General features: G+C 33.7%; 1 protein-coding gene across 2 annotated transcripts in view; it reads right to left on the bottom strand.

Moving 5' to 3' along the window:
* DYNC2H1 (dynein cytoplasmic 2 heavy chain 1) overlaps nucleotides 1–20,059 on the bottom strand; it is a 143,355-nt gene that overhangs the window by 89,335 nt on the left and 33,961 nt on the right. For both annotated transcript variants that reach the window (XM_030269960.4, XM_072927487.1), the window contains 18 exons: nucleotides 19,495–19,646; nucleotides 18,837–18,981; nucleotides 17,485–17,587; nucleotides 16,084–16,251; nucleotides 15,840–15,964; nucleotides 14,433–14,681; nucleotides 13,545–13,653; nucleotides 12,422–12,535; nucleotides 11,438–11,580; nucleotides 10,090–10,171; nucleotides 8,704–8,858; nucleotides 7,699–7,836; nucleotides 5,330–5,443; nucleotides 4,015–4,175; nucleotides 3,729–3,852; nucleotides 2,992–3,113; nucleotides 2,049–2,135; nucleotides 547–673 (listed from right to left, as the gene is read on the bottom strand). In XM_030269960.4, coding sequence (XP_030125820.4) covers nucleotides 547–673; nucleotides 2,049–2,135; nucleotides 2,992–3,113; nucleotides 3,729–3,852; nucleotides 4,015–4,175; nucleotides 5,330–5,443; nucleotides 7,699–7,836; nucleotides 8,704–8,858; nucleotides 10,090–10,171; nucleotides 11,438–11,580; nucleotides 12,422–12,535; nucleotides 13,545–13,653; nucleotides 14,433–14,681; nucleotides 15,840–15,964; nucleotides 16,084–16,251; nucleotides 17,485–17,587; nucleotides 18,837–18,981; nucleotides 19,495–19,646 — 2,418 coding nt within the window. The remainder of the gene's footprint in view (nucleotides 1–546; nucleotides 674–2,048; nucleotides 2,136–2,991; nucleotides 3,114–3,728; nucleotides 3,853–4,014; nucleotides 4,176–5,329; nucleotides 5,444–7,698; nucleotides 7,837–8,703; nucleotides 8,859–10,089; nucleotides 10,172–11,437; nucleotides 11,581–12,421; nucleotides 12,536–13,544; nucleotides 13,654–14,432; nucleotides 14,682–15,839; nucleotides 15,965–16,083; nucleotides 16,252–17,484; nucleotides 17,588–18,836; nucleotides 18,982–19,494; nucleotides 19,647–20,059) is intronic.

The following is a 20,059-nucleotide window of genomic DNA, read 5'->3' as shown; positions in this document are numbered from 1 at the left end:
TTAGTCTAATTGCTGAGGCTTTTTCAATATCAGTGGAGACACAGAATCATGTACATCTGCACGAACATTTCTTCTGACTTATGATCTTCTGACCCATGAAAGTTACTTAGAGCTTTCTGGAGGTGACAGATATATTCAGCTTATACGTATCTTCAGATTCTCCTTTTTGTTTCAGACTGTAGAAGGGCCTGTGTCTCCAAAGACTTGGCAGTTTCTCTCAAATATATCATTAGAGCAAGTAAGATATGCTGCTGGCATTTTAGCCATCATAACAATTACATTCTTGGGACTGAAAACCAGCACAGATTTTTGTATGTTTTCTATCAAATACTGGGGGATATTTACACATTGGGTAGCAAGATTATAAGTATGGTGAAGTAAAAAGAAGTTTCAGAAAAAAAGGAAAGCTTTATTTTCTAATGAGAAATCAAAAAATGTGCACTGCGAGACATGCAGAATGGTAGTAAATAACATTCACCAAGTATTGCAAAAACTGTATTTTCAAAATATCAGTTATAAGATGTACTTTCGAAAATTTTCACTAACCTGAGTGCTCCATCTTTTGTGCTCCCTATCAAGTTGATTTATCAATACCTCTGCAGCTTTCAATGTTTTCTGAGCTTTACTTAGTTCTGCTTCAAGTTTTGCTGCTTCTGTTGTTCTATTCTGGAACCTGTAAAACAAATACTCTTTGTCCTTGCCATCATGAACTACTAAACTTACCAACAGTTATTTTCAAGGAAGTTTAATTGATGGAACTTGTAATGAATGCCTTGCTTATTGTTAACAAAGAACACAGTTGCAGTAGTTCTTTTTTTTAATACCTTCTGCTTCTAATTGGCAGATGGGCTTGTCAGACTTTTAGCTAACAAAATTCAGATGGATGCACAGGTGAGATTTAAAAATGGATATGACATACAGACTATAATGTCTGAAAATCATTCCTTCTTCTACTTAAAAAGCCTGACAATTTTAGTAATTGTGTAAAGTTTCGTTTTGCACCTAGTCAGGATACCAGCAAGCTCAATGCCATACCATACATTTGTAATTATTTGGCAAATTTTATCTATTAAAAGTTTAAAATAGAAATTAACAATTCACATGGATGATTCCAGTTAAATTCACAGTAGTCTATTTTGTAAACTAATATGAAGTAAGAACATGCCTAAAAACCAAGTATGGCTTAGGTATTTTTTCATACTGTTCAATATCGAATTAGTTTGATTAATATTTAAAATAATTTAATACATTTAATCCATCTATTTAAAGTAATACATTTATATATTACTTTATAAATATATACTATATGGTATATAAATTAATATATTTAACTCCAATAAATAGTATTTAATTAATCTAAGAAATCACTGTATAGTTGATTTACAAGAATTCAAGAATTATCTTTTTTTTTGCAGACTACAAAAAATGACTTTTAGTAATATGCACATATGTCAGGTTGCAAAGTATCTCCTATACTAAGTACATAATAAAATCATCAAACTAAAAAACTTGGATTAAACAGAATTTAGAGAAAGTATAAACATTTACGAGATCTATTTTTATGCTTCTATGAGTCATGTACTTGATGAGAGGCTAAGAAAAAAGGAGATAGCTAACTAGCTAACTGTCAGAAAAGTAGGCCACCGTGAAAGAAATAGAACTGCCTCTCTTCAAGCTGTGATCAGCATAAGTTTTGTATAGGAATGTTTCCAGAGTCCTAAGGAGTCACTGAAGTCCTCTGTGATTCATAAGGTGATAAACACCCTGTTTACCTTTGACATCTACAATGCCTACAATAAAGGCTACCAACACAGTCACTAGTGAGAGCAGGTACTTTTAAGGAGCATTTATTTCATCTGATCAAAGAGATGAATTGTAATCTATCAGCATTTATCTCCACTGAGAGTAGAGATAGCATAAGCATCACTAATTCGTACATAAATATCTTGCAGAAGTGGAAGTTATATTTCCTTAGATAAAATTCATTATTCATATTGTAAAATCATCCATGTTTTTTATTTATATCTTGAAATAAACACACAACTTACTTGTCTTTCAGTTCAGATACTTTTTGACCAACAGAGTTCAGAAGTTCCTCTAATTTCCGTTTTCTGTCTTCAGTTTTCTTGAGATTACTATAAAATTGTAACATTTATTTTAAGACTATGAAACTAAGGAAAAATAAAGAGTAAATATAACAGGAAGTAATTTGCATAGAGATAGTTCAAATATGTTCTTCATTGTGTTTTATATTAAAATACAGATTTTCAGATGTAAAAGCTTTGCGTACTTCTCATCACATAGTTTTTAAAATGGAAACCAAACACCCCATTCCTAAAGATCAGAACAAATTCTTCTCATACTGAATTTTAAGACCTGGAAAAACAATCAGTATAGATTCCTCAGGTGATGAATGGTCACAGGACTATGTCGTATCTTTCTGATCCTAAAGAGAAACTCATAATGCTTGGTACATGACTGAAAAAGAGGAACTGTATACTTCATAAAATACCATGGATTTCACTGAGAGAATACATTTTAAGCATACCTGTGATGCTAATTTCTTCCTGACAGTATTCAGCTGAGACACGTTACTCATGATTGTACAAAAAATATCCAAGGCATAGCTTCCAGGAAAAACAAACTATTGCACACTTACTTTTTCTGTCTCAGTATGTATATTTTATTACCTGTGGATGAGATTATCTTTTGTTTTTAATAAACTTCAATTTGCACAGAATTGCAGAATGGTTAGGTTTGGAAATTACCTCTGGAGAGCATCTAGCAACCCCTTGCTAAAGCACAATTGGGTCCAGGCCCAATTTTAATATCAGAAGAATATCCATAACCCCACTGGCAGCTTGTTCCAAAGCTCCGTCACCCTCAAGTAAAGAAGTCTTTCCTCACACTCAGCTTCCTCCTTGGCAGCTTCAGTTTCACCCTCCACCACTGGAATTAAAAACTCTGATTTTTTAATGGAGTCTAACTTACGCTTCCAAGCCAGCTTTTTCTTTTTCCAAAGGCTGAATTCGTTCTAGGACATGGGAATACTGGATGTTGGCATTCACCCAAGCTGCTAATGGAGCAGCTGCAGCACTGGCTCGTTTAGCATTCTGAAAAATTCAGTAGAAGTAAAGTCATTATAAGAAAGTCCTTGAAGTATAATGTAGAAGAGATAAATACAGAATAAGTAACTGCAACAGATTTTCTAGTTACCAACTTAAATATGCTAATAAGCCAACTCTTCTAATGAACTAATCTTTTGTTACCAAGATTGTATTGAAGGCCATCAATCCATGTAAAAAAACCACAATGGATATTTTTACAACTATAAAGCTAAACCGAAATGAACAAGTTTTAAATCAATGAATGATTTATTAGACTCTTACTGTTACAAGGACACCAAAAAAGCCAGTTAGAATTCCCTGGTCTGAGTTTTACTTTATAGCAGTAGAAAAATCTTTGAGTACTGGACTCCATGATGAGTTCTTACCCCACCCCTTCACACTCACCAACCAAATTTTCACTTTAGGAGGCAGTATGCAACAGAGTAATTTCTGCTACACCTTTATCTGTTTATACTGACAAATTCTGTAAGTAGAATTCATCACTTTTTCTCTAACTGAAGTTCATCCTAAAAATTTTTCTGGCAAACCAGGCAATCAGATCTTTTCTCTTGGTCATTTTTCGGACTTGTTTTCATTTTTCATAATGCAATGAGAAATTACCTTTGGATCAAAAGATGCTCTATTTTTAGAAAGAAGTTCTTCAACACTCTCTCGTATTTCTTTTGGAATATTACGGGCATCAAATGAACCTATGTCCTCCCTTACACTTCTTTTGGCCAAGAAGCTGTGAAAAGAATTAAAAAACTAAGCAAAGATGAAACAAATGTTAAAAAGGTTATTTCCATATGAAACTGAGGAATTCTGAGCAGAAGATTCCTGAATACAACAGAAAGTAGTTCATATTGTAAATTAATGTTTAATTTTAAAGGTTAAACAAAATTCTCACCTCTTCATGCTCACCCATGATGTATCAAAAATCCCCATCAGTCGCAGAACTCCCTCTAGAATGTCTCTGATTATGTCAGGGGGCATCCGTAGCGACCGGATTTCTAACAAAGCCTCTGGCTTTATATTTCCAACAGCTAATTTAGCTTCACTAACCAGTGGCTTAAAGCATGGAAACACATTAAAAAGAGAGATGAGGATACGAGAAACTGAACATTTCCTATTCCAGTTTTCACACAATTTCTTGTTTTTAAATACTTTATTACCTAAGAAACTAGCATTGATGCAGATTCATGTTTAAAAGTTACTAAAAAATTGCCATGTATTTACTAAGTTATAAAAGTATACTTCCATATAAAACAGTATCATATAATCCTGACATTGTGATATGGGTATCTTTTAATAATGATCCTAAATACTATTTATAGGCATGACTGTTGATCTCTTTGTAAACATCCATAGTACAGGCCACAAGAGCTTTCTCTTTCCAGTAGATAAAAAAGTCCTTCACCCTTATCAACAATGCAACAAAATGGCCAAGGAAACAAAGCTACAGATTAGCATTAAAGACTGGGCACACCTTGCACATCCTTCATATTTATCAAAGACCACAGAATGGGTCTAGTCCTGTAGTTGTAAGTCACTTTCAATACAAGGATATAATTCCTTGGTATGTATGATATTTAAAAGGAAAAAAAAAATAAGTTTTTGTACTGTTCTCTCAGTCTTTAGTATACATTTAAAATGCATGGTATGAATAACACAGACTAAAATCAATGACTGAACAAACATACCTGCCAAAAAATTGATGCTTAACAGCTGTAAAATCTCTCCAACAAGCAATTTGCTATAGCATCATTAGGATATACACTTTTCAGGATTTAGTAATAACTGTAAATTATCTCCCACTAAACTATTTCTATTTAGCTGATAGTACCAAGCTCCATATTACCGGCTTGATCAAAGCAAAGTAATGTAGTTGGTTTATATAAAATATGAGTAATTGAAAAATATTACATAAAATCAGCAGAACTCAGCTGGAGAGCATGGCAGCATAGAAACAGCAGGTGAAGGCAAGATTTAGTTTGAAAATTCTTTCTGTAATTACTATTTAACAGAACACAAATGCCAGAATGACAATCTCTACTTGCCACATGGAATACTGTTTTCTAATGCATAGAAGTTTTAATATCAAAATAATTTAGAGTAAAATTTAAGAATTGCAGGGATAAATTCTGCAAAACCATTTTGCACAGCAGGATACAAGTCAGATAAAATCAGACTGCAAAATATTACTTTTCCTTATCAGCTCTTACCTGAACCTCTTTCAGTTCATCTTCAATTTTTCTTTTTCTTCGTTCTATTTCTGCAGCCTCTTCTGCTATTCGGTGTTTTATTTTTTCCATTTCTGCTTTTTGCTCACTGGCACTCTGTAAAAAAAAAAATTCCTTTAGTTTCCAAATTTCCACAGATTTATTTCTCTAGGTCTCTTTTTATTTTAGTCTTCATTATTATAATTTGCACAATACCCATTACAATAAAATAGCTGAGTCTATTTGATATTAGGAAAGCTGGCTAAGTAAATAAACTATATGGAATAAGCAAAATTTACTTTTACTGTATGTCTTTACCACAGACCAGATCTGCACCTCTATCTTTGAGGCTCATTTTTTCCCCTTCCTTTTGATTTTCCATTCCTATGTCAGCCTTCCTCTAAAAGCATAAGAGTGTCAGCCTCTGTAACATTCTTACTACATTTGAAAGTACTACTTTCCTGTCATTGTCTTTGTCCTGATCCCATTTCTATTTCAATTTCTTTCACAACACCATTAAAACACTTTTTCTATCATGTTCATAAAAGCAGGAGTATTGGAACTATAGGTTATTAGCCTAGAATTCCTAATCATGGTAAGGATAACTGTCTTATATCACACACGTATATTATAAATTGTTTAGGTTTACACTTTTTTTTTTCTGGACTTGTACTTTGCCCACCAATGTCTATAGGCAGACAGTAGCTATTAGCCATCTCCAGGAATCCCAAATACTTCAGTACAACAATTAATATCTAGTAAATAAAATTACAGTAGAAAGGACCTTGAAAGTATTTTATTCATTTCGGATAAAACTATAACATAAATTCTATTACTCTAGGCTCAGATCACCTAAACGATAAAGACAACGAAGCCCAGAGTTTGTGTTTTTCCAGTATATAACACATTATCGTCAGCAGCAACTGTCAAGCTGACTTGGAGGTGCAGCAGAAGGTAACAGATGCATAAAAGCAGGGAAAATCTTAAAATAATAATAATCCTCTGAGCACTTAACCCAAGCTACAGATCAGCATGTTATTGAAGATTACATTCAAATCCATAAAACTAGATTAGACATTTCATGCAAATGAACATGCACTGAATGATTGTTCTGAATAAGAAAACCTTAACATTCAGTTGTAGGTCAAAAACTTTTCTCTGCAAAGGAGATTAAAAGAGTCTGTATGTATTAGAGCTCTCTCTGTTATATAAGATAAGTCATTTGAAGTGAAATTAAAATGTTAGAGGGCACCTATACTTTATGCTAATCTAAATAATCAGACTTCCATTGTAATTTTTCTGCTTTCAGTGGGGCCATCATTGCTTTTGGCCTATCCTTTGATTTTTTCCTACAGTGTAGTATGTGCTACCCACATACCCGTAACTCTACCAGACAACAGCAGATGCAGATTTAAAACTGAAATCATCAACACACCAAGCCAATCATCATTATTCAAATTCATGTACAGACAGAGCCTAAAAGTACTAAAAATTGCCTACAGGAAGAGAATTAAAAAGAATGGAAGTAATGCACCTTTAAAGCACTGGGAAACAAATGGTTTGAAAGACTAGGCATTAATTCTATGCATACAGAAAATGTATTTGACATCAAACTTCAGACTGACCAGATTAAACCAATAACAGAAAAAAAAAAAAAAAAAAACACACACAAAAAAATAAGTGCAGTGAAAGCAGAATCATTACAGCTTATCCTACATTTGTAATTCCAGAAAGTATCAATGTAGAGACTTACTGTCTACAATAAGTCTTACATACAATACTTATTGTCTATTGACTGAGAAACACTACTAAACAAAATTACAGAATTCGTAAAAAAATTACAGAATCTGCCTCTGAGCTGAAGAATAAAAATCCAAAGAGTGATGAATATAGAGATATTACCTAACCTTCACTGATGTTAACTTCTGAGAACCAGACCTCATGAAATACATATTTTCTGATAGTTCATAAATTTAATTCCTGTTATTTGTTACTTAAAATAGTGCTACTTGTAAGTATTTCACTGAAATTTCATGTCCGGGATAAACATAAAACCCATCAGTTAGGATTTACAAAGTTCTAGGAAAACCTTCAGACAGACTAAATTACAACAGTGAACACTACTCAGGTACAAACCTTGCACTGATCTCTTCCTACTCAACCAGTTCTAACCTGATTTAAATTACATAATCATCTGTCCTGTTGGAACTTTATTCAAGCCTCTGGGCTCATACCTTCCCTTAGGCAAATTCTTGCAAATGCATCAGGTTTTGTAACAGTTGAAAAGAACATAAATCAGGCAGTTACCAAAAAGAGAAAAACAGCTTTTTTTTCTTTTTTTCTCCCACTTTTGATGTGATTGTATACACCACCTGCATAGATACTGTAATTTCCTGAAGAGCAGCATCAGCTTCATCTTGCTTCATTTTGAGTAAAATGCTTTGTTCTCCAGCTTTCCTGTTCAGTTCATCTACCAGGGCTTTAGCTTCATTCAGCTTTGAAACACCTGCCTATAAAGGTTTATAAGAAGCAGATATTTAGGAACAAATTTTAAGTGAATTTAAATGAACATTTGCTACAAATATTATGGACAAACAAAGAACAGTGTAGACTAATCTTTTTTTTAATTAATTTTCACATTTTCTTGGTATTATTTAACCTAAAAATTAGATGTGGTATTTCTAGCTGTGTTGCTCTAAGATGTCTTACTACAACCAGAAGATAAAAAAAAAATCTCAAAATAATAAACTTTTAATGAAACAACAACTAGCACATAATCTTTTTCCCAGTAATTCAATAGCATTTTAGTTAACTGACATTAACTCAATGTATATCTCCTCTAAAAGCAAACCAATCAAAATGAAACAGAATGAAATAAAATAGATAATCTGATTTCTACGTATTTGTACTCTAAAAAACACATATACAAATCATTTCAATTATGCTCAAAATTAACTATTTTTTTATACAGATTTTCTATATTGTTTACTTAATGCTAATCATATAATACCAGTATTTCAAGATATACTTGAAAAAAAATAATCTGGAAGATATTTTGATTTAGGATAAACATCTCTAATTTTCCAGTAAATTATAACCTTATTTAACAGAGCATTTAACAAGAAAACATGCCCAGTCTGATACATTCTTGAGGAAAAGCATTAACAAAAACAAGAAAACCACTTTTCACTCTTTCAGGCACTTGAACAGAGAAGGGCATGAAGATTGATACTAGTTCTCTCCAGAAACCACAGCCTGAGCATTTGCCAGTAGAAGGACACATCACATAACGATGCTAGCAGCTCATTAATACAAGAGGCATTTCCTAATGCAAGAATATACTGAAAAGCCATATGTTAAGTGTTTTAAGCACATACCTGCAAGTGGTTCTGCCTTTTTGTTAGCTCTCTTCTTTTACTGCTATTGATGGTACTGTATACATGAAGGAATGTCATATACCTGCTAGGCGTTGCTCCGTATATTTTACATGATTCATGGATTGCCAAAAATGACTTCAGAAAATCAGAATGACCTGTACATCATTTGTTATACAGATAAAATTATACTGAATTTTATCTCACATTAAATTAACTAAGAAAAAGCAACAGAATATGCTTGCTTTTCGAGATATGAGTTAACAGTATTCAAAATAGCACAAAGACTATACTTTTTTTAAGTACTCACAGGAAAACAACATGTAAATACATTTGAAATGCCTATTTCTCAGAAGGAAATACACTGAAATTGTTTGATGTTTGGAAAAGCCAGCAAAATTAATTGCAGACCACTGAAGGCTAATGGTATAAGAAACTACTTCCACACAAATTGAATTTTAAAATACTTGGGACTGTTTTAGAAATAAAGCCCATGTGTTTTTTGTCTTCTCCCTTATCTTTGATGATGGGCAAGCTAAAAGGTTTTCCTGCCATTCAGTTTACTGAACAGTTTCTCAAAAAAAGCCCAAAAATACTGTAAAATAAACCGCATTACCTTACAAAAGAAAAAAATTGCTAAAGTGTATCTATATATAAATGAATGCCTCCACTAAGTACTGCAGCCTAGATTAATTACGATGATCTAGGATAAAGAGGGATGGTAATGTGTACAGCAAATGCTATTTTTGCCCATTATTTCTGATTGGTCTATTAAAAAGCAATATAAACCAAGAAACCCCAAGGGACCCACTTATATTCTATTAGTTCCATGACCTCTAAGTGCTACTTTTAGAGAAAGTGGCTAAAAGTAGTACTCTGCAAGTGAGTGCTGACACTGGTCTCTTAGACTATGTTTGAGACACTCTTTTCAATATGACTATATTTGAAGCATTATGATAAAAATGAATTATTCTGAAAAAGGGGCACTACTTACAACAAAGTAGATTTTGAAATTAATAAAGTAAAATGAAAATCTACAAAAAGAATAATAAAATATATAAACTGAAAAATTCTCAAAATATCAAATGTTCAGGTTCTAAAATAACATCCACATAGAAGGAAGACACTGACCAAAACAAGACACAGCTAAATCAGCATATAAAATTGAATATATACAGTGACTGCTTGTGACAGAAGAGACTGCATATGCTCAGCCAGGATGTATGTTCCAGACTAATGCTCCCTTGTGCAAATGCCTGCCATCTGAAGAACACCAAAGTCTATGAATATGTTAGTAAACACATACTCAAACCATCTATGTTATTATCTATGCCCAACACGGGATCAAGTGTTTAACAGAAATAACTAGTAGGTCTACCTAAATATTACCTGAATGTTTTTTTGTAACTTCTTTATGTGTTTTTCCATTCTTTTCTTGTTCATCTGAATCACACAGAAACATTTCAGGTATCTAGAAAAACCACATTTTTTTGCATGAAAACTATGAACAATGACAGTTTGAGTTAAAATTAAAAAAAAAAAAAAAACCAAAAAAACCCCACAACCCTTCAATCTAGTTTCTCTTTTGAAAAGCCTGAAAATTATACACTTAGAATAAGGAATGTACAGAATACTATTAGCATTAGAAAGATAAATTCTGCCTTTCCATGTCACTAATAACTTCTTATTCTCTCAAGTGGAAGATTTCCCCGACTGTAAGAAGGAGCAACTAATTCATAAAGGACCTAACAAAAGCACAAATGTAGAAGCTTTAAAAGTATATATAATCCAAGAGGAAATAAGACAGTCTTAATCCATATCCTGCCCATGTACATATTACCCAATAATTGACCTTCATTGAGATCACTCAGAGAGGGGAACAGGATGATGGCAATGCTGGGCGGGTGCTGTTTATGTTAGTGCTTAGGAGCTCTGTGCTGCTCTGCATGACAATCATATGCATGTATGTGTATGGGCTTCCCACAGGGTCACAGACTCCTTCAGGTGCTTCTACCTGCTTCAGCATGGGGCTCTCCAAGGGCTGCAAATGCAACTCTGCTCCACTGCCTCACCATGGGCTGCACCAGGGGCAGCAGGGGAATCTCTGCTCTGGCACCTGGAGCACCTCCTGCCCTTCCTTCTGGACCGACTCTGGGGTCTACAGGGATGTTTCTCTCATGTTTTCTCACACCCTCTCTCTCTGGCTGCTGTTGCTCTTGTATGGTAACTTCTTGCCACTTGTTAAATGTTATCCCAGAGGCACTGTCACCACTACTGTTGGGCTCAGCCTTGGCCAGCAGCACATCCTTCTTGAAGCCAGTTGGCACTAACTCCACCTGACATGGGGGAAGCTTCTGGCAGCCTCTCACTAAAGTAACCCCTGCAGGCCAGCCCAATACCAAAACCTTACCACACAAACAAAATGCAATTGGCTTTAACATTTTGCTTGTAGTCTGTATTTTGTTCTTAAATGCTGTGTTTAATCAGAGTCATAGTAGTCAGCATGTTGTTCAAGTCAGCCCACAGAGAGAACAAAATATGTTACTGGTGAAATAACAATGCTAATAATACTTCACTGTTCTGCAGAATTTTCTATCTTTGTAAAAGTGTACAAAGGAATTAAATAAGTACAGGGATAATTATTCCTTCACAACCTTAAATATTTTGACCTTATTCACCAGAGTTCAGTTATATTTAAAGATACTAATTTAAGTAAGTCCCAACTATTGCAACTTACCTTTTTCATACTGTCTTCTGACCAGGTTTCCATCCATAAAACCTGACATTTCTTATACAGTGCTGGATTACTTTCACAGTTTATTGTGAAATTTAAATTGGTAGAATCCATGATCAAGACAACATGCAGATTTTGTTGGATCCCTAAGAAAATGTAACAATTTTTAGTACATAACAATCTGACTAATCTACATGACAGTAGATTTATTGCAAATACAACAAAATTTACTTTCTTTCAAATACTTATCACAAGGCAATTTCTGAAAATAAAAAAAAGCCTATAACATCCAATCACACTAGGAGAGGAATGCATATAAGCAGAACCTTATTAAGTACCATGAATTCTCATTATGTATACTACAGTGCATTTTTTAATTCTGAAAAGCTGATAGTATTTCAGTAGAAAGTACTAGTTCTCATTCTAATTCATGTAGACCAATAGAACTAATCAGAAGTAGCTCCATGGCTGGCTGCTATGACTGTAGTCTTCCAGTCATATTCTTTGATTTATTTCTAAACTATTTAATTTTCTCATTGGGCCAAGGAAGAAACACAAATAATTAAGAAACCTATCTGTAAACTTGCTTATAATTACTCAGAATCCAAACTGATTTCTTGGCATAATTGACAAATAGAAGAAATCTCTATTACTAGATATATATATATGTATGTATGTATGTATGTATAAAAGCTATACAAACCAGAAAATAATGGGAACAAAAGCTTCCTTCATTCTAATTACTTTCAACAGCAGATTTTGTAACATTTGTGTAACACTCATCAATGCAAAATTTCAGACAGAAAAATAAATTTTCAGATGAGGATTCTGTGCCCTCAAATCTCACAAATATTACTCCTGCCTGCTATTCAGTTAAGCAGCTAAAACTGCACACAATAAAAAGACCATGTTAGAAATTACTTGTCCATTATTATACCACTTTTTAAACTTCATATTTAATTATAATTCATAACTATGTTGACATACGGTATGTGAAATAGTTGAATATTGGTCCTGTAAATCCATCTTGCGAAGCTTGATCCTTCAGAGGAGAGAGCAATGGTTCTAATTCTTCTATTTTATACAGCCCAGGAACTTCTCCTATTTCAAGAATGAATTTGAATCAGATAAAATACACTATAATTCTTTAAATTGATTTGAAGGCCTCCTTTGAATCCTCTGTATAAAGAATTCAAATTTCATCGTTTTCACCTCTATACTTTCTTGACTATTATCCCATGTACTTAATAATTCTTTTCATGGTATCATGAAAACAAAAAAACAAATTACAGTGATTCTATTTAACATTCCATTTTGTTTACATTGCTGAAATGTATTAGAAAAAAGCTCTTTCAAATCTACCCAAAGACAGTGACCCTGTGCTGCATGCAAATCAAATCAAACCAAACCATCATACATCAGGACATGGGAACATGAAAGCGAGTAGTCATCTAGATTCCCAGAAATAAAATTTTAACAATGGATGATGAAAATCTGATACTGTAAGTAGATCTGGGGTAGCACCTGAGAGATAGGAAAATCTGGTGCTCTTATTAATCAGCTCTTAAACTACTGCAGTTCCATAAAAATCATTTAGCAACTTTGACTCAGTCCTTCAATGATCCTTTCTCTGATCCAGGAACAAAGCTGGACAGTAAAATAAAGTCACTTTTGTTATTTGTTGTTGTTGTTTATCATCTCACTACCTTCAGAAAAGTGAGCTTTTCCGGTGACAAATTAATTAAAGAACTCAGTCTATACAATCTAGTAAAGCCTTGGAAACCTCTCAATTTTGAGTTTTATTATAAAAGGGAAGCGGTGGAGTAGAATGCATTTTAATTTTGCTATTACACTGTTATCAAGAACTCCTTTGAAATTAATAGAGGAATTGAAAGTACCTGTACGAAAGGGTAAACTCTTTAATTTACCAAACAACTAAGTGAACCTTGAGTCAGGTTCTTACATACAAGTACTGTAATTAAAACAGCATAGAAATCTAACTAAACCATCTGATAGAAACATAAAGTTAGAAAACATCATCTAATTCTGCCTCATTGAGCTAAGTCTGTGTGGTAAAAGTAGTACCATACTCTCTTTGGACTTGACTCACCTGAGGACAGTAAACTGTTGACCATCTCCAGGAAAGAGGAATGAATAAACTGATAGTCTTCGAGCAGCAATACCACCTGCTGTGCTTCAATGCCTGCAAGCTCCATCACCTAGAAGCAGGGAAGACATCTAAATCTCAGTGTATTGTTCAGAAGAGAATGATAATCATACAATATCCTGAGTTGGAAGGGACTGAAAAGGATCATAATCTTTCCTTGACTAGATATTACATATGTATTTTCTCCACAGCTAAAATAATATACGCTATTATATATTTACAAAAGATTTCCAGGTGATTCAGTTAAAAGAGATATCAAATATAAAGAACATTTTACCTAGATATACAGCTTAGTAATGAAAAAATAATTAAAACAGACTCTTTCATAGAGTATGTTTATGTATATGACTCAATAATAGAATTGTATCATTCTTTTGTGAATGATCTAGATCTAGAATTTTCTTTAGCATAGCTGAAGGTAATGAGAAACTGTTGATTCAATAATATGTACACTTTCATCAATTACTAAAATTTTATTTGATTCAACTACTATTAACTGGCAGAACATAGTAGAGATAGAAAATAAAATTATATACTAACATGGAAATATATACATGAAAAAGCCTTTCACATAAATATTCACATAAACGTTTTAAGTTCTACAACAATCAAAAAGACCTCTGGTATTCCAAAAAGTGGAGTTTCAATTAATTACTGTAAAGAACAGTACACACATCTAGAGTGAGAACTTCTAAAAAATTACTTGTTTCATTTAGACTGTCATTTTTCTTCTTGCACAACCTTTTGTGTCCTTCAAAATTCCCACATTCTTTATTTTGTCTTTAACATACACCTACAGCACTACAAAATAGAACAAACTTAGTGACTTACATATTTAAGATCAGTTTTGAACTGCTTCAGCTGATAACCTCTGGAAATTTTGGGAGTAACCAGAACAGCTCCATGCATATGACTGACTAAAGAGGTAACTGTCCGACGACCCACACCACTCCGTCCTGCCAGGAGAAGTGATCCTCCAGGAAAACTCAGCACTCTGTCCACTTTGGACATATAACTGAGGACTTCGTGGAACAGTAAAATATCGATCTCTTTTTTGTCCCGTCCATAATGAATTATACCCTATTAAAAAAAAGAGAGGAAAAAAAATCTGATCACTAATAATAAATATAAGCAGTGAGATATGCAAACATCCAACATTTAAACATTTAGAAAAGAAGGGCTTAAAAGCTTGACAGACCACACTGGGCTTCATTCAGAAAAAAAATATTTTTGTCACAGAATTTAGAAACCTCACATACACTTTATGAGTAATAAATATATCAATAATGAACATACCACATGACACGCAGCACCAGAACACCTTGGAAGTCTTTGATATATTGAAATAGGAATCTACCACTGAACAAATTAAAATTGAATAATGGACCAGAACTAAGTCTGAGCTGTGTCTCTGACTACAGATTAATTAATAACTCAGGAGAGTATTTTAGGCACCTAATTGCTGCATAATTGCAGATTATGGAAGTTCCTAGTGAAAGACACACAACAACAGATCCTATGATTAAATTATGACCTTGTGTTATACTCATTAAAACCTCATCTTTGAAACCCAATATGTTCCTGACTGTGCAGTCAGGAAAAAAAAAACAAAACCAACAAGCTTCCTGCTTACTGAGGCTATTGAATTTCATAATTTCCCATATAGTTATTGGTCACAAGTTGTCACTTAAGGAGAGATGGTAGATTCCCACCTGCAGGCCATCAAACGCTTTGACTAATGGTGACAATCTCAAAACTCTCATCCTAAAAATCAGATAGCCTAGGAGACTTAAAATGTTTGCATTTTCTCATCAAGCTCACTTTTTGTACTTTACAGCTTGAAAGCATGAAAAATCTCCAGCATTTCTCCAAACAAAAATTATGTTAACATATTTCAAACTCAAAAAGAAATCATATAATAAACCACTGAGGTACACAAACAATACACAGATATATATGCACATAAATGTTTCTCAAAATGTTGGTTCATCAGACTGTTGTAAATCAGCAGCAAATGCAACTGATGTCCTTTCCTCAACATAACCTTGCTACATGACACTTCCTGCTGCCTGCCATATAACATCATAAGTCTTCCCTTCACCAAATGCAAAAGGCGATTCTTTGAACAGGAGGCAGCCCCCACCATAAACCTGGCTGCTTGCATGTTACTCTTAGACAAAAGTGTCTAGAATCATTGTTGTGAACCTTTGATGTGTATATTTTTTAATTGCGCCTCACTTTTTGAATAACATCTTTCAGGTCTGTTGAGTTTAGTCTGCCAAGTGGCCTCCCATGTGGTGGTAGTGCCTGGCCTGGTGTGATGAATGCCTCTTGACAAGCTCCCCAAGTAACATAAAAGGTATCTGTGAAAAAAAAGGAAACTTTTGAAACTTCAGGTGTTCAACTTATATGCTATCTAACTTGACTAGGCATTTCCTAAAAAAATGCTTCCAATTTGTGTAGCATGCTTCAAATGGCTTACCTGCCATATTGTCCAGAACATCTGAGCCCCAATCACCTTGAAGCACATTGGTCAAAATGTTATCAAATACTTGAAGTTCTTTCGTGCTAACAATTCTGTCACGGAACAAGCGGCGTGCTTCATATGCAAGAACTTCCAATACAAAGTCTGCAGTTTGTATCAATGAACCTACAAAATTTAATGAGAGAATTAATTTTAGATATTTATAATAGATTTTCAAACTTCCACTTTGAAATATGAAATTGAAAATGAGCAAGAGAAATTACATACCAGCAGGAGACCATCGGTAAGAAAGAAATAAGAGAAAAAGTAAATATTATGAAGTGCTTTTTAATAATTTCTTTATGGATCATTACAAGATAAAATGAAATATATTCTATTAAAGCAAGTTCTCTCTATTAAAACAACTGTCAGCTTCTAACAAAAATGAGAAAGGTGTTGTACACAAAGTTAAAATTTAGTCAGTTTTCCAGGCAATGAGAGCAAGAAAATCCAGAAGATATTTTTAAATGGGAAGAGAAAGACTGATAACAAATACTAAAATAATAATAAAAATCCAAAACAGTCTGTATTAGAAAATGCCAATAGAGACTCCAAATCTTAAATACTCCTCACAAAAGCTAAAAGAAAGGTGCGTAAATAACAAGTCTTGTTGTTCATCCCTGGAAAAGCACATGCACATGTCAACATTAGATACAACTAAGAAGCCCTTACATCAGCTGAGATCACTCATTCATTGATTATCAGTGCAGCTTTTCTGACACCATTCAAGCTGCATTTACAATCTCATGATCCCAGAAAATAAGTGGAAAGGGAGCACAGCATTCTTATCACTTTTATCCTCTTTAAGCAGCCCTCTATGCAACCTTCTAATGAATATAAGAGCTAAAACATAATTAGTAATTTCTCATGATGTAGTAATAATACCAATTTCAGAGGCAAAATCAAGATTAGAAAGCACCCTATGAAGTATGTGAATAAACCAGGTTTATACAACCAGCTACAGCAGGACAAGCATGAGAGGCAAGGCTCTGGGAATCCAGAAAACAACACATATACTCAAAAAAACCTCAACACAAAACACAAAAAGACACAGAACAAAACAGTGAAGAGTAGGGAGCACAGTTCAAATTCCCATAGTGAGAATGCAGTCCCAAACTATTAACTTCCCTTAAACTGTAAGTAGCTCCCACACGTATTTTAAAACAGCATTGCATTTTTTTAAACTTGTTTACTCTTATGTTATGGAATGAACTGTCAGGCATTTTTTCCCTCTAGTGAGTTACAGACAGTTCACAGTTTAAAAAGATCAATGGGGAGCCATTGATAATAATAATAATTAATAATAATCTAGGCCATTTTAGAACTACTTTATTAATGAAAACCAAATAAGTGACTTACCACCTTCTAAATCATATCTGAATAAACCAAGAACCCACTGAGTAAGAATGCATGGTGTAAAAAGGTAATGACTGTGATCATCAACTGTGAATTTTGCTCGTACCTAAAAATGAGAGTTAAAGAAAAGAAAAAAAAAATGGTATTGTAAAATGTAAAGTACTTTTCTAAGATACCAGATAGATTAGTTTTCTAGTTGGTGAACATTTAGATATTTTATGAATGCACTTCTTCTTTAAATCTTGTTTTCGGACCACAAAAGATTTTTCTCAGAACATTTTTTCTGTATCATTTTGTGATGAAAACAATTGCACATCTCATCCAGGACTGTTAGTGCAGTATTATTACACAAAATTTGTAATGTTTTTAAACAATACCAAATATGAAACACAAAGGTAATATTGAAATGTAATAAAAACCTACCTAAATTATTAACATTTTCTGACTAAAACCTACCTAAACTAGTAATACTTTCTCACTACAAAATACTTCATACTTACTCTTCTCCCAAGGAGGATATTCGAATTTCAACTACATCTTTAATTCCACGAATAACTGCTTTCATCAGTTATTTGATAACAGTGTAATGAGACTTAAACTCATATTTCTTGGAATACATCAATAATGTTGTATGAACATTAATGTTGTATGACCTGAACCTGCTAAGAGGCGCATGCCAACCAGTGACTAAACCCACATTGTAGTCAAAAGGACCAAGTCTGTATCATGCTTCTGCCTGGATGGGGACATTCATACATTCTACAGCAAGCACCACAGAGTACCCTCCCCAGTAAGGCTATGTACTGTTTGAGAAAAGCAAATAGTTAAGCATTTTGCTATAAAGAAGTTCTTAAAGTTTCAAGTGGGAGGCTAAAATGAACTTGTGTCTAGTTCTAAACACCTGCTTTTAACAGTGTACAATTGTAATAGGTAGTCCTTGATGTTTGTAAAGGATGCCACCCTCATATCTCCTTCTGTGTTCATAACACCACCTATAACAACTGGACACACAATCACCTGTTGCACTGTCTCCTCATCCATTAAGAAGGAAAACACTACCACATTTCATAAATCAGGAACTAAAAGTATAGAAGTGTTAAGATGCATGCCAAAGTCTTAAAACAAATCTGTGGGAAAGCAAGAGCATTTACTGCTTGGTCTGCTTGCTTCTAATACCTAGGATTCTCTGAAAATAAGAAGTTCCAAAATTGATATCAATTTCCTTAAAAAGTTATAAACTTATATTTTAATACTGATAAACATTTTTACTCACCTGTTAATATCAAAACTTTATTATTTGTAATAAAATATCTGAATTCTCCATCTCCTTGAAGAAAGAAGAAAGGTTTCCATACCTGTTGATAGATCTGAACCATAGATCCTGCTAGCTGATGTATTTTTGGTAAAGAACCCCAAACAGGGTGATTCTTTAGGTTTTTCTGTAGTACAGGTTCCAAGTAGGCACTATAAATAGTTTGCAGTTGTTCTCTTTCTGGATAGCTAGAAAGGGGAAAACCCTAGTCATTATGGACTTTTTAAATTTAATTAAAACTGAGTTAAACTTACAAACACAATTACTGAGACATTTAATTGAATAGCATTTCCATCCAGCAGCTAAGAAAAATTATCATTTTATTGCATTAGACTACTCAGAAATTTTCTAAATACATCTGTTGATATAATCAAACTTAAATAAATAAACTCCAATTTCTCTAACTTTTTCACCAAATACCACCTTAACATAAAGCTGCAGAAAGCAGTTTACTGCAAGCAAAATTATCCAACAGGAAACATATTTCAAACACTTCACCACCAACAGGCAGCTATAGATTCCTCTTATCTGGACTGTGGCGCCAAGAGGCATCAAATAGCACCAAATCTGATAATCACAAACTGTGAGAAAAGATGAAAGACTAGAACAGCCACATCTTTGTAAAGACTAAAGTGGCAAGAGGTCCTTATAAAGAGAGGCTGAATCTGAATTCTGAGTTAGACTAACTCACATATACTTACTCAATTGCACAGAGACGAACAATAGAAGTAAACCTGGAGGTAAGCTTATGTCTTCCTAATGTTCCTCCAGCTGACATGGAAGCCACAATTTGGATGTTTTCTAAACCAACCCATTCCAGATTTTCATCATAAAATCCTTGATATGTGAGAACCTTTAATAATTAAATAAATGCTTCATTAAAGGAAAGCCAACAGAGTATCATACAAAATAAAATATAATAAAATAGAAGTATACCATTATTTCTGCTTTCTTAATTGCCTGAGGTGTCTTAAAATTTACAATTTTGTCATCTGCAGATTTGCAGGACTCCATTGTCCCGATCATTAATGAGGATGTTAAAACAGATCACAGCTTCCAGGTAGACTGTACCACTGATGATCATCCTCTGGGCCTGGCTCTTCAGCCAGCTTCCAACCCACCTCACTATCTGCTTATGCAGCCTCTATAAACAGCTTTTCTTGTGAGAATCTTTTGGGTGACAGCATCAATGGTCATAGTGAATTTCAGATAGACTATATTCACTCTCTTCCCCTCATCAAGGATTACTTGTCCCTGGTGAATTCA

The sequence above is a fragment of the Taeniopygia guttata genome, chromosome 1 (assembly GCF_048771995.1).
Source record: "Taeniopygia guttata chromosome 1, bTaeGut7.mat, whole genome shotgun sequence".
In the NCBI taxonomy this organism is placed as follows: domain Eukaryota; kingdom Metazoa; phylum Chordata; class Aves; order Passeriformes; family Estrildidae; genus Taeniopygia; species Taeniopygia guttata.
Note: the sequence above shows the minus strand (reverse complement) of the source record. Positions and strands in the feature narration are given on the sequence as shown.